The sequence below is a fragment of the Opisthocomus hoazin genome, chromosome 4 (genome assembly GCF_030867145.1).
Source record: "Opisthocomus hoazin isolate bOpiHoa1 chromosome 4, bOpiHoa1.hap1, whole genome shotgun sequence".
Lineage (NCBI taxonomy): Eukaryota > Metazoa > Chordata > Aves > Opisthocomiformes > Opisthocomidae > Opisthocomus > Opisthocomus hoazin.
The window spans coordinates 72,658,992-72,673,842 of record NC_134417.1 but is presented as its reverse complement, the minus strand read 5'-3'; the positions used below and the strand labels follow the sequence as shown (position 1 = coordinate 72,673,842).

Sequence of the window (14,851 nt, the reverse complement as noted above, 5' to 3'; positions counted from 1 at the left end):
GCACCATAGTCTGCAACAGTGCTGCTTTAACATTTGTTCTCAGGAGCAGCTCTCAGGCTGGTGTCTCTACAGAGTGTCTTGCAGTGAATACTAACCCAAAGAAGGTACTTAAGGTTTTTTTAAGTATTTTCAACACATTTTCTTTGTTACTCCACAATAGTATATATAGAGTTCCTTATTTTCTTATGGGTTGACATTTCCTGATAGTATAATTATTTATCACTGATGTCTTAATGCAGAAGTCTCCGTTTTCTTTCCCAGATTTATTTTGGCATAGTCTCTCTTTCTACATAAAATATTTCCCTTGGATTTCTATTCTTTCTGAAAATGCAGCTGGGTTTGTAAAAGTCTTGTATACAAACATACCATTTTTTTTTCATGTATCTCTCTTTATACTTGCTGATATATATTTGTTTTCTCTGCATAAAACTCTTTTCCCACTGATGTAAACATGCATTTCCCATTGATCTGAATGGGCCTAAGATCCCAAACTAAGTCTGTTGTAATATATGATGCAGCATTTGCTGCTCTAATAGCTCATAGAAAGGAGTGAAATGTTTTAAGGGACTGTCTGATCTGCTAAGATGAAGCTCTGGGTCCTGAAATATTTTTTTCAGTCATACAGTTTCCTTTACCAGAAATTTTACTTGCATTAGTCCGTTTCCTAAATAAAAGCTTCAGAACTGGTCAGAACCTTCAAAATGCACTATAAAACACCATAAATACGACCAGCGGTTTCAGGCCATATCATGGATGTAAGAGTTTTTTCTGTAGAAGTTGCACAGATCTGCTGGTTTTTGTAAATAAAATTTAGTGTGACAAAAGTAATTGTTTTTAATAGTTACGTTTCAAGCATTTAATTGCATTTAATGTGTGATACATCATAAATATTCAGATGTTAACCTGTCATTCTCAGTTATTCTGCATTTCTTTGCATACATGTTTTACTCTTCATAGAAGTTAAATAGAGGTAAAGTTATTTTTAAAGCATAAAACTAGATAAGATTGAGAAAGGGATGTTTTCAGATATGATGCTAGAGAAAGAAGCAAACATCTCCAAGCTCATGTGAGCAGAATTTTTTTTTAATATATAAGTATTTTAGGCAATATAGAAAATTAACTTACAAAACATGAGATTGTGGCTCAAATTTTGAAGATATCTTATAATGGCTAGATTAAGTTTTGCTGCTGACATACTGAAATTAGTCAAGTTTTGATTGGATCATAAAATCGAACCATTTACGACTTCCTGACTTTCTGATCTATGAAGATTATTGACAGTTTTCAGCCAGAAGAATTTCAATCAAATGAACTGCTTAGATATCTCAAGCATAAGCAGAACTCTTCCCATGTTTCGGACAAACTCTACAAATTTTACAAGTTTTGAATTTCCTCATGAGTAGTAAGTATGAAATAAATGGACCTAGAGGAAAATGAGTGGGCATTTTGAACAGAGATGTCATCTGTGTACACAGTAAAACTGCTTAGGTCTATTTGAGTCTAAGACAGCCTTCATTTGTTAAACATAGTGCAGTGATCACATAATCAGTTCAATTCAAACGCTTTTTGAAAATGACTCCTCTTCACCAAGATTATTCTCTTGAGAGTGCTAGTTATTAGATGTATAAAGGTGAACTTGTGAAATGAGACTACAGAGGACAAAAATATAATGTAAGAGAACTATATATCCTGTTTTCAGGCAGAAATTCCATAAAATTTTACATCTTCCATAAATATAAAGACACTGACATCACATCTCAGGTAATTTACTAGACCAGGATCTCCAACAAACAGATGGAGTAAGAATTCTAAGTTTGCCATCAAGTAGTGGTGATGCTCCGAATGCTGGAGAGAAAGGTGGCTATTTTATGGTCAGGTCATTAGAGACATCTTGAGCTTATTTAACTGGCTATAGTTAGATAGCCAACAAACATTCCTGTTGTCAAGCTAGACAGATCTCCATGTGTTAATAACAAAATAATTAGCAAAATAATAGCCTGAATGCTGTTTTTACTCACAGTAGTTCCAAAATTCTTTACCCTAGATTCTAGGCTGGCATACAAGTTAGACCATTCTGCACTGACACTTTCTTTCAACTCTACTAACTCACAGGATGGAGTAAAATAATTTTAGGGACTGTCTGATCTGTTAGGATGAAGTTCTGGTTCTTAACTAACTACTTGAGACATTAAATCCTTCATCACAAATCATATGTTGAAATCACTTTATATATTAATACCTCCTTTTTCTCTTCACCAGGTGGTGTTTTATTTTTTCCCCCAGAACACTTCTTCAGTTTTGGAAAGCCATTCCCAAATTTACCCTGAAAATCTCAAATTGCTCCTGCCTTGCTAATATTCTGAAGCCTTTGTAACTTTTCCTTTGTTAATTTCCCAAAGCCTGAAAATACCACTTTCCCTCTCACAGCAGCTCCATTTATGCACAATATCCCTATTCATGTAAATAATATATATAGGTATTTCATTAGCTCTCTTTCTAATTATTATTTTAAAGTTATTACTAATTTTATTAGTAATTAACATTATTGGCAACTGTTAATGTTTAAACTTCCATTTTGTGTTTGACACTGATGTTAGAAACTGAGATACCACTTCTTTTTGCCTTGACACTTAAAGACTATGAAATGGTATTTTTCCAAATTTTCAAGGTCATACATAGTTCAACTTTCTGGAAAATTCACTTTTTCAGCATGTTGTTCCTCTAACAGATTCTGACAGATATGTTCTGAAAGATGTCTTATGAAACTATTTTTTTAGCAAAGACTGTAAAAAACAAATCTAAACTAGAAAATTTCTTAATCTAAGTTTTCAGAGAAACAATCAAGCTCAAATCACTGTCCTGTAATGTTTCAGAAAATAAAGGTTTACTTTTCTCCATTCCCCAGAGGACAGTTGGTGACAAAGCCTTCTGTCACGCATCCTTCCATTTGCAGTTGTACTCTTTGAAAGTCAGTTGCTACTGTGTTTATACACAACTTCTCCATAAAATCACGAACCATTACATAGTTGTATGCTACTCAGGGATGGTGACACATAAGACATACTCTAAAACAGACACTGTGTTCACTGTCAACTTCATCTGAATCTCCCAGAGTATCTATTTACCTATAGAAATCATTGTTCTCCCACAACAAGATATGTATTTTCTTATGCTTTCAAGGAAAGAAGATCAGGCCCTGACTCTTCTAGAATGTGCTTGTTTTTTCTCAAGAAATATTTCAGTGATTATGTTTATTCATTTCAGGAATATTATCTTGGTGCAATCTAGAAATCAAATTCTGCTTTCTTGCTAGTACCACGCCCCCACATACCTTGCAGTCTTTATTCCTTCTGCTTAGGACAGGACTAGAAATCCTAGCTTTCTGTCCTGGCAGATGAAGAAATGAACTCCTTATAAAAATATAGTGACCAGATGGCTCTTGTAATGTATGATCAGTAGCTGGTCCAGTGCCTATTTTTGTAGTACTGCTAGTTCTGAGGTTCCAGTCAAAATTATCATTTGCATCTTGCATCCAACTGCAAAGATCAAACTCAAAATTGCAATGTCCAATAGATGTACCTGAAAGACATTTGCACACACATGAAAAGAGATTTTTTTTCAAGAGGTTAATTTAGTACATATAGTACAACCTAGTACCCAAATCCATAAAATTAAAAATAATACTTCAATAGAAAAAAAAATATGAATGTATCTTATTAAACAGAACATTTTTAATGTTCTAGGATATAATAATAGGGTAGGATAAAAACTGCATATATATGAGGTAGGGCTTTGTGGTCTCGTTATAGTCAGCAGAGCCCTTGGTATAAAAGTAACCAAATACAGCAATCTATTTTAGGTCAAGTTGAATAGCTCTTTAAGGTCTTACAAGCAAAGGTCAACAAGTGCCCTCCACAGGGCATCCAAGACATCTGCAGAAAACTGGCCTCTGGAATGTTAACGTCATGTGATAACAATAACAAATGTCCATATTTAGGGAAGAGAAACCCATCCAAATGAATGTATCGAGCACCATAAAGACACAGCCTCCATACAGAAAAATGTAGGTAAAACATACATGCAGGTGTGCTAACTTTGAGCTGAATCACACCCATAGTTAGTTTACTTTTGCATGTTTCTGGAAGAACTCACATAAGTATTTTCTTAGCCAACATGCAAAGGTAGATTATTACCTAAATTTCTCCTTAAATTGTATTTAATACTTCGAAAAAGAGAAAGCTGTCATAATTTTGGTTGATTTTTGTACGAAACAATGTGCATGCTCTTTACCGATTTTCCAATCTTGAATGCAAAAACAGCCAGCATGGTGAATCAACTGTCCATGTAAATTAAGGTTCAGTCAACTACATCACTCCAGAAGTTTAAGCTGTGTATATTTTTCCCTCTGTGCAGCTATAACTTCATTATAATGATTACCAACTAAGACTAAACTTTCTGAAATAAGTTGGAATTTCAGCAGAGCCTTCAAGAGACTTTCAACAGTGCCCTGAATATTCTTACTATTAGTGCTGGAAAGTGCTTGGAAGATAAATTTGGAAACTGTATGGATTATTTGGTCTGACAACATAAGAAATGACAAAAGCTCTCTCACAAAAAGTAAACAGAATCTGGGCCTCTTCTAGGGTCTGATAAATCTCACCCATTTAAAAGTAGATTTATCTAATTGGCAGCTGGAAGCCTCAGTAATGAGGCCAAGGAGCTAAAATCCGTGGAGCCTACACATGGACCAAAACCGTACAGAGAGCTACCTCTAAAATTTCAAGGTGAAATCAGATGAAAGATTTCTTCCTTCTATTTTTCTTTGTAAAGGTCATGTGGGTGAAAAATAAGGTAGAAACGTTTTCCTTAAAAATACAGTCTATTCAGCAAAAATAACTTCACTATCTTTTACCTTTGTCTGCAAATATGGTGCAGTCTGAAACAAATATTAAAAAACCTGCAAACCTGATGTAGTGATATGATTATCATTTATGCAAAACATAGATTGTAGTTTACCTCAACTGGGTGTAACTGACTGTAAAATTTGTCACTACTCATCTTATGCCACATGATCATTTAGTTACTTAATATTTCATGATCCTAGTTAAAGAAATTAATTCACTTACTTACAAATTCCATGTTGAGTCAATAAAATTCATGTATGCAACTGACCATTTTATTTTAAAGGCATGGTTTCAGGACTCAAGAGCTTGAAACATGAGCATTGAACATCCCTGCTAATGCTGTACACATTGCATGTTACCTAATCTAAATTTAGATGTTCTTGTAGGATCTCTACAGTAAACAGGGAAAAATAGTCATATCTACAGGACAAGATGCCTAATCTAACTTAAACAATCGATTTTAAACTACATGAACTTGAGCTTGGAAATGAGTCACTCTACCAATGAAAAAGAGAACTTAGGCAGCCTGCTTAGAAGCTCTAGTTACAGCAGATGATTCTGCACTTGCATATTAGATCTTTGGTAGTAGTCACTTCTGTGAGGAATTGTGAACTCTTTGTAATGAAGTACAAAAGCAAAGCTAATCCTTTTGTCTGTGGAGCAGTGACACAGGGCTGCCAAATTAACCTACTCTATGAGAGCTTAATAATTCAAGAAAAACACTTAACAGTAGGTATATGAATTGTATTATATTGATCACAAAAGATTTAATGAATATTGCAATAAACCAAGCAATAAAATGGAGCAAAATTTAAACTATTTTAAGTCATATTACTCCCAACAGTTATGCCTAGATGAACAGGAAGTACAGAGCTCTAGGAGGAGATTTGTAGAGCAAAACGCCTGATGTTGAGGACCTGATGGCATACAACGGAATGGCAGAGGAGTGAAGGCTGAAGTGGTATAAACTTATCCTGCTGGCTGAATAACCACTAGTGTTTAGAATACTTTTGATGCCCTCCTGGAATTCATCTTTCAATTTATTTTCTAATAAAAGGAGCCTAGGTCACATGCTTGAGTACACTCTACAATGCAAACCAAATCGCAATACATGGGAATCACAGAAAGATTTGCTTCGGAAGCACACCGATGAGCTAAACCAAAGACTGACATCATACTTAAAACTCTGAGCATGGATCACTCATTCAGTACCTAATGGAATAATTTCTAAACATTTCATGAGTCAGTATATCGGTTAAAATGTGTACTTCTTATATGGCACTGACGTCATGCAACTAGCTAAAAAAAGACCTCTGCAAAGCCAACAAAACCAACACACAGGTCTCTCAATAGTAATTTAACAGCTTTATGAGGCATAGTTTATATCTCAGCAGCACTGGATTTGTCTAGACATTGCTAATTACACTTGGCGAGTATCATCACGTGATATAGTCCTTCTAATATTCTGGAGTTTCAGGAATATTACAGAGATTCAGGACTAGTTTCTTTCAACATTATGCAGAAATATTTCATTAACTAATATGTGATGAGTTTGTGCACGTAGCAAATAACATCTACAGTTAAAGCTAGCAATTCAGGGAGGCCTACTGCTAAAAGGTACTATAGAGATGCCTTGAAGCTGCACAGTTTTCCTGTTTTATAAACACGATTGCTATGCCTGGGCAAAACTGCCTATTTCTTGGTTCCTGTACTTTGATCTATCATGCTTTGCCCTACTAAAGCCTTCCCCAGACTTTCGAGCTTGAGGTTTTCAAGCTACCATTCTATGGTTCAGCAGTGAGCAAACAACTGTTCTCTGATGGCTGCAATGAAAGAAACTTCACAAAGAGTGAATAAGTGCTTTTATCATTAAAGTTCCCTTCAGAGGCAGCCTGTCTCATGAAATATCTGTGAAAACAGAAGTAACATTTTTCTATTAGGTATACTTTCAGCAAGTATTGTATTATGTATTTCTACTTTATTAAATCTATAAGCAGAGGCAGCACCAATAGAAGAAACTCCCAAAAAAGAAAAAAAAGGAAAGCAAAGATTAGTCTAATTCCTGACACTGCTATTGAAAATGCTATTGAATAAAGCACTGCCAGACCTGACAAAGAAAGTAACTATTGATCACCAAGCATTTTACAGCACAATTAGACATTATGAAATGGGATTAATTTTTTTATCTGAGGCAAAATCTATGTTGATATAGACGTTTCACCCAAAAATGACCCCTATGCTCTTAAGACTCTATAATACTTCATTGTAGAGCTTCCTATTAAAATGCAGTCAGGAAAGTTCTTTTCTTAATATTTTTTTAAATTTTTTTTTTTTAACTTAAAAATAATAGGTAAGGAAAGGACTTTACAGGAAAGCATTTTCTTTGTGAGACTGTTTCAGTTCATCTCTTTTCCAATGGGGAATCAGAAGGAAATACTTACTTTAGGGGGCCCCAAAACCAAATCCTATCAGCCTGTTTGAACCGTCTCACCCCTAATGCTTCAGTCTTTGCTGATGGTGTTTCATCGGAAATACAGACAATCAAGAAAACTCAGAAAGGTCACAGGTAAACAGCTTTTAAATATTTCAGAAAATAAAAATCAAAATATGAGAATCTTTTTCAACAGAGTAATTCCAACTTGATATACTCCTCATTTTCACTTGCAGAATATCTGAACTGCTGCGCACATAGCTTTGTGACATGCTATTCCTGGTTTAGAAATAACCGAGAATTTTAATATGAAAATAATGTGCAAAATGCAGTCCCTTTGCTGTGTACCTTAGCTTCATAGGATGTCAGGGTACCTTTGCTACATAGAATTGTATTCACTGAGAATTTGATAAACTGTATGCTTAATCTCAATAAAAATAAGGCAACTGTTCTTATGGTACCAAACAATGCATGTATGATTATATGAGTATTTCGCACAATGTACTAGAAAAAAGAAAGTGTTAGTATTACATATAGTGATCTCTTTCTCTGGAGGAGAACTCATTTGATATGAAACATCATTCTTTGAATCTGATACTACAGATGCTGTTTCTTGATATCTCTTGTAAAACCAAAATTTTATAGTATTCAGATTAAAATAACTGCTGAGAGACCTGACAGTCCTTGAAATATTAAAGAAGGTAGGTCCCTCATATCCCAAAAGTATTACGCTTGAAGTATTTTTTCCACCTTAAAACATTCTTATAATATGGAAAGCATGAGATTATTATTCTGCTTTTGAAGACAGCTGCTTTCTGAGTGATTCCCTAACACCTCTTTTTATTTTCTATCATATGATTTCAAATTAAATAATAGTAATTTAAAATCCTTAAAAGCCAAAGAATAGAATTAAGTTATTACCTTCTTGTTTGCTTTCTTAGCTGATGAGCTGCTGAAAGTATTCAAGTAATAACAATTCACAGCAGGCACAGTTTTTCACAATAATTATCTTTAAAAATCTACCATACTTACTGCAAATAATAGGGCTCTCATCTGAGTTATCTGCGCAGTCATTTACAAAATCACACAGACTGTCCTTTGGGATGCAGTACTTGTTAGCACACATGAACTCCTCTGATGTGCAAGGTCTGTCTGGGATGAGCAAAGGCGAACAATCTTCGAAGGTAATGTCATCTACTGCCACATCTCCCATGTAACTGACACCACGTATTGCCCTGAAAACAACCTAATAAAAATTTCAGAGCTAATACAATAAAACAGTGTTAAGATGTATAAAAGCATGAACAGACATCTGGAATAGAACATGAATGACAAGTCTTGGAATACAAAGTGGTTAGTTCTTACTCTCATAGCACAGTCCAATGAAAGTTTGTAACACTGCCTGTACAGATCTGTCACCACAGTTATTGAAGGACCATCTTCTAACATCAACCAAGTACAAAAAAATAAAGGAAAAGAAAATGAACAACACAAACTGATACTAGTCCCCACTTCTCCTGAATTGATAGCAAGGGTTCTACTTGCTTCTGCAAAGTAAGCATGAAAAAGCCTAATCTGAGTCAGTCATCAGTTATTCCCATTAACGTAAAAAGAATGTTAAAGTTTAATTAAAAGTCATCCAAGACATAAGTAAAGGGAATGTAACGCATTTTTAAATACGCTCCTAGCTGTTTGAGTTTTTTTTTAAAAGGATACAACTAAGCATGGGAAATCCATGACAAAGTATCTCTACAAGGCTTAGGAATCAGCTCATATTTCAAAGCAAACATCATGCTCAAGACTCTTTTTTCATAAGCCAGACTAAAACTACTATACACTAAGGAAAAGGAAGTGGAATAATATAGCCTGAATTAGACTCAAACATAGAAGGAATTCACCATCTTAATAATGGGTACCAGTCTGAGATTGAAAGGGAGTGACAAATTTCCAAAAACTTGTGTCCAGCTCTGATAACCAATAAGACAGTCAAAAAGATTACTTTTTCTATTCAGAAGGGGAGGTACAGTATATGTCCGTGGCAAAAAGGGAAATGAGGAAGTGAAGAACGCATAATAAAAAAGTACCTCAAGCCATCTGTGTAGAGATATAGGAATACATACCTGAAAATTTGAACGAATTCCTAAGAACACTTCTGCTCTGTTCCATTGGGGACCTTGGCTGCCACTTTGAGTCCACAGTTTAGAAATCTTGTTACTGGTTTTACAGAGTACCTAAAAAGGAAATAATTCTAGGTCACAAAAAATCTTTCCGTTACCAACTTGCTTTAGGTTTCTTCATTGTATACAAGAGTATGAGACTATCTTGTACAACTTATCTTTATACCACTACTAAATATCACAGAATCATAGAATCAGAATTCTGGAGTTGGAAAGGACCCATATGGATCATTGAGGGCACTCCCTGCTCCTCACAGGTCTACCTAAAACTAAACCATATGACTAAGAGCTTCGCCTAGACACTCCTCTTACTTTGACAAGCTTGGTGACATGACTGCTTCTGTGAGGAGCTTGTTCCAGTGACTGACCACCCTCTCAGTGAAGAACCTTTTCCTAATGTCCTATCTGACACTCATTAAATTGCTCGTTAATGAGTCGGAATCCATTTGCAAGACATGGAAACAGCATTAATGAGACAGTGAAAAAATATATTAGTTTTTTCTTCTACAAATAAACACTTGTTCTTCTCTTCTAAAGGCCAGATTTCATCTGTTTGAGCAATGGGAGACTCATAAACACCCTTATCCCTGTGAACAGTCGTTAACTTGGGGAAAGCTGACACTTTGCAACATGAGCATAATGTCCTAAATATGCTTTACTTCAACCTCTTGTGCATCCCAATTCCACTGAGCTGACAATAATGACAAGATGGCCGTCTGATGAAGTGTGCCAAGCTGTGTTTCCAGCCAGTACTCGCAGAGCTAAATATCAGTTCACCAGGTGCCTGAACTGCTTCTGCTTTCAAGGATTTATTGCTACTCTGTGTAATCTTCTTAGGGCAGCCCAGGCATTTTTCATCTTAATGAAAAAAAGTTTTCTTTTTTTTTTTTTTATATTTATGCAGTCCCATGAGTGTATATGATATTGCATAACAGGTAAATTCTGCCAAGCAAATAGCAGATCCCCACACTGAAGAGCTTTCATTCCAGAGGAATAAAAGAAACAGGTTTAATATAGTGAATTAAATAGGAAAACAAAGTAACACCTGGCTTTATAGACAAGAAGAACTGCCCACAGAAGACATGAATTTTAAGGGGAAAAAAATAAATTGGAGAGAAACAGGGATTACAGACATTATTTGAGAGAATAAAGGATGTTGAATAAGAAAAGATTTTTCTTACACTCACATACAAGCTATATATTTATACGAATATAGATATAAATGTGTGTGACTATGTAGACAAATACATACTTGCTTCTACATAAACAGTTAATTATCTACTAAATTATAAAACAAAGTCATTCATCAGAAATTCACATTTTCTATCATATCATGCTAAAGGTTATAATTATAGAGTTAAATAAGCCCATAAATTTATGTGCTATCCAAATCCAAGCCTTCCCTGTGCACTAATGCACTTTGAAGCCCTATGCAGTTTGATTACATTGCAAGTTATTGATAAAACACATCTAACATTTTGGTAGATTTACCCATGCCAAGTCGGAGGGCAGAAACCAGACAAAAATGGTTCCAACAAATATTCAAACTGAGGTTGCACAATAAAGCAACAGCTAATCAATGTTTAAGAAAGTCATAGAAACACAAGCAGACAGACGCTCATGCAAACAGCACGGAAGTCTTCAACACATCCTACATGACATTTGACAACATGGATGCAGACTAACATGCAAAAATCCAACTTGTGAATTAAATACAAATATGGTAATCTTGGGGGAAGAGATGGATAAAAGATCTTTAGTGATTTTTAAGCACAGAACAGATTCACATTCATATAATACTTAGAATCTTTAGAAGAAAATAATGAGAAAATACCTAAATAATTTTATATACTGAGTTATTCCTACATTCATTTTGAATTGCTTAATTAACCAGTTGAAATTATGTAAATATTTACAATGTTTAAAATGCAAAGATTTTGTGATTTTTCTTTGGTGCATCTTAAAATCAGTTAATTTACAGAGGGGGAAATCAGTTAAGGAATAGAAAGGAATTGTAGTCTATGTTAAAACCAAGAAAAAATATAATCTATATACATTCTTTTTTTGTGGTGGTAATACTGGGCATGGCTCATAGAATTTGCTGTTAGTTTCTACAAAACACTCTGTGGACTTGATTCCAAGCAACAAAAGTTCCTGCACTCTAAAGAAGCCCTGAACTCTGCAGTAAACGCAAAGAAGTGTCAAAGAAAATTAATCTGTCTCGTGTCTTAAGACGGAGGAGAAACCATCTTTATACTCTGATCAGCCACTAACTCTGGTTGATTAAAATTTGACTACTTGCCAAGCAGCCTAGAATGATCTTTACTTACTTGGAAGAAATTCAGTGATATCTTTAAAGTTGTTAAAGAAAAAAATCAAGAAACACAAAGCATGCTGCCTCTGAACGTCTGACAAGTCACATGCATGGGGTGAAGGACATCGCAGCTTAGATTTCAGTTCTAATCTCAACATACATTTTAATTTCATCTTCAAAACAGTTGAATTCTACCAGATTTTTATTCTGTCTTCTGTTATTCAGTGTAATCAAACAAGCAAGAATTTATTTGTACAATTAAATTCACACACACTAGCCACACCCAGTTTGATACTGAGTGCACATGTGACTGAGTATCTTACCCTGAGTATTTTTTCAATCGATTTCTGATGCTGTAGTTATTGTGCAAAATTAATGTGAAATCCCATAGTAGTTACTCAGATGGGTGACAAACAAATTGTTGAGAACAAGGTTGCTGTTTTATTTATTTACTTTGCAGTGAGTCGTTTGATCTAGAAGATGCTGAATGAGTTCAATTTACTTTACGGAATTGCCTTTATTTTAACTGGATTGAAGAACAGGGCGTGGGTAAGAAAGTTTGTTATTTTTAAATCCTAGAAGTAGTTCAATGCTGCCTACATTAATGTAATTAACCTCTGAAAGATATATGTTAAACTTTCCAAGATATAACATAACAATAAGCAGTTTCTACAAAACTTCAGAGTACGCTTTAATAAAACTACTTCTTTTTTCATGGTCTCGCATTCAGCCAAAGACCTTGATGTCCAAATACTTACGCTTTTCAATGTCAAAGTGTATTGTGCAGTACAAGAATTTTCTTGCATGGAAGTTCCAACCACAGCATGTCAATAAACATCAGCATTTTTGATTGCTGTAGAAAGGTACATTTTCCACAGCTTACTTGAGCTCATACTTCCTTCAGATCATAACACATTGACAGCAGTAGAGTGTTAGTAATTGTTCATTTTCATTTATTAGCAGCCTAGGCATTAATGAAACTAAATGGCAAGGCATGAATTTTCTCACAGCAATTTCAGGTAGTAAAAAACCCACAACCCAAATCAAAAAACATCTCCATACCTCCAGAGAACCTATTGTTGAACCATTCATGTAGTTCCAGAACACAATTTTGCATTTGGGCCCCGTGAGAGAGATGACTGGGGTAGCAATGTCAGCAGTGTGACCAAATGCTCCATTTGAGCTGTCTGCAAAGAGATACCAGCCCTCTTCAGTACACCTGCTCAGAGAGAAAGGTTTTTCTTTATTAAAACAAAAAGTTGAATAATAATTAAGTTCTAGTTGAAGTTAAATTGGTAATATTTCTTTATACACACTTAGCATCTTCTGTCTGGATATCTGGATGCCCTTTAGTTTATCAGTGTGTAGCCAGAATCCCAAAAAGCCCTTGAAAAGGCAGCTAGTATTTTTATATCACAGACAGGCAAAACAAAATACAGAACCAAAATCAGCATTTATCTAGACAGGTGTATAGACAAGGGCTGGAGGACCTCTGGGTTTCCCCCCTGCCCTCTTTCCTCAGGGAAACCAGAGGGTTTGATCTGGGTTTGAAGTTGAGAAAATCCAAGATACTGAGTGAAATTATTTCTCCTGAGCTGCTGGGAAAGATTGAAGATGGCTTTGCAGTAAGCATCAGACTCTGAGAGAACACAGTGTTTTGGGTATCTAAGATTTGGCTCCTACAAACCTTGCTTTTCAAAATAAAAAGCAACTGTTGACCAAAGATAAGATTCTGTTCTCCTCAGTGGAGCTGCTACTTCTTCTGTGCTTCTCAAAAGAAATAACTTTTCCAGCAAGGGCTTACAAACCTGAGAATGGGACCTACATTTTTTTAAAAGGTCCTGGTATTAGGTTTGCCTTGCTTTTCAGTTTTCCCATTTGGTCAAGCTCTGAGCAGCTGTTCCATAAAGTTGCACCACTGCAGCTGTGAGAAGGCAGTGACCATGTCCGCTCAGACATGTTATGGGTGAAATCACTGGGGACTGCCGAAATAGCCAAGAGGGACCAAAGTCAGTCTGGTGGGATTCTACAGAGAAAACTAATGTTTTGGGGAAATTTGAGTCTTCTCCGCAGTCTTATTTTTCTTTTCATTCAGAAGCAGATGAGAGAAGTGTCACTGAAGTTTTTCGTTCATCACTGTGTCCTGGCAATTCAGACATCTCTCTAATTCCTGCACACATTTATGTCATCCTTGAGACAGTAGCATAAGTATTTGGAAGTGAACTGTGGCAGAAAATAAGCACAGGACAGAGTAACATATATGGAAGCCTTAGGGCAATTAGGTAAATATAATCCTAAAATAAAAAGCAATAGACCATTTCTGTTAAAACAGCTTCTCCTAATAAAGTACATGTACTACAAGTGAAAAATGAAAACTCTGAAAACTGCATAGTTACAATGTTTCAAACAATTCTGCATTTGGAATATTAATTTATTTCTCTCCTTTCTGCTGAAGGAATCTGTTGTTATCATGTAGCAATTTTTGGTTTAATCTTTTCCTTGGTGTTGAGGATTCTACAGAGTCTGGCCTGGAGGTAAAAGAATATCTAGCTCTCTTAAGGTTTGCAAAAACATTCAAAAATCAAGAATTCACTCTGCTGCTGGGAACTCATGCCTTCAGTGGTCCATGAGTGTCAGCAAAATATTTACAATGACATTCAAGAGGGTTGTAAGAAGAAGAATGATAAAGAGCTCTGAAAAGCAATAGCACTTACAGCCCTCATACTTCCCAGAGTATTCAGTATCATGTCCAGGCCTCTCAGTGACATTAGTTTCAAACAGTGATGGGCTACAATCAGTACTGTTATGAAATTCAAACATCCACCTTTTATTTGATGTGTTCTGTCAGATAGGTCTTTGTCGTGAAGGCAGACCAAAACCACATCTCTGCCTAGATAGTACTGGTTCAGTAGTGCATCCCAAGAAGGCAGGTGCCATTCCAATTATTTTTTGCTATTCTTTTGATGTTTGCTTTAAATATACATTTCAAACTAGCAGACCAGGTTAAAGTCCCCTGTATGATACA

At 35.4% G+C, this 14,851-nt stretch overlaps 1 protein-coding gene across 1 annotated transcript in view; it reads right to left on the bottom strand.

The window, feature by feature from the left end:
• MALRD1 (MAM and LDL receptor class A domain containing 1) overlaps nt 1–14,851 on the bottom strand; it is a 285,631-nt gene that overhangs the window by 162,211 nt on the left and 108,569 nt on the right. Inside the window, exons 21-24 of the mRNA XM_009937935.2 lie at nt 12,889–13,045; nt 9,456–9,566; nt 8,368–8,581; nt 3,332–3,579 (exon numbers count right to left, since the gene is read on the bottom strand). Of these exons, the coding sequence (XP_009936237.2) occupies nt 3,332–3,579; nt 8,368–8,581; nt 9,456–9,566; nt 12,889–13,045 (730 nt within the window). The remainder of the gene's footprint in view (nt 1–3,331; nt 3,580–8,367; nt 8,582–9,455; nt 9,567–12,888; nt 13,046–14,851) is intronic.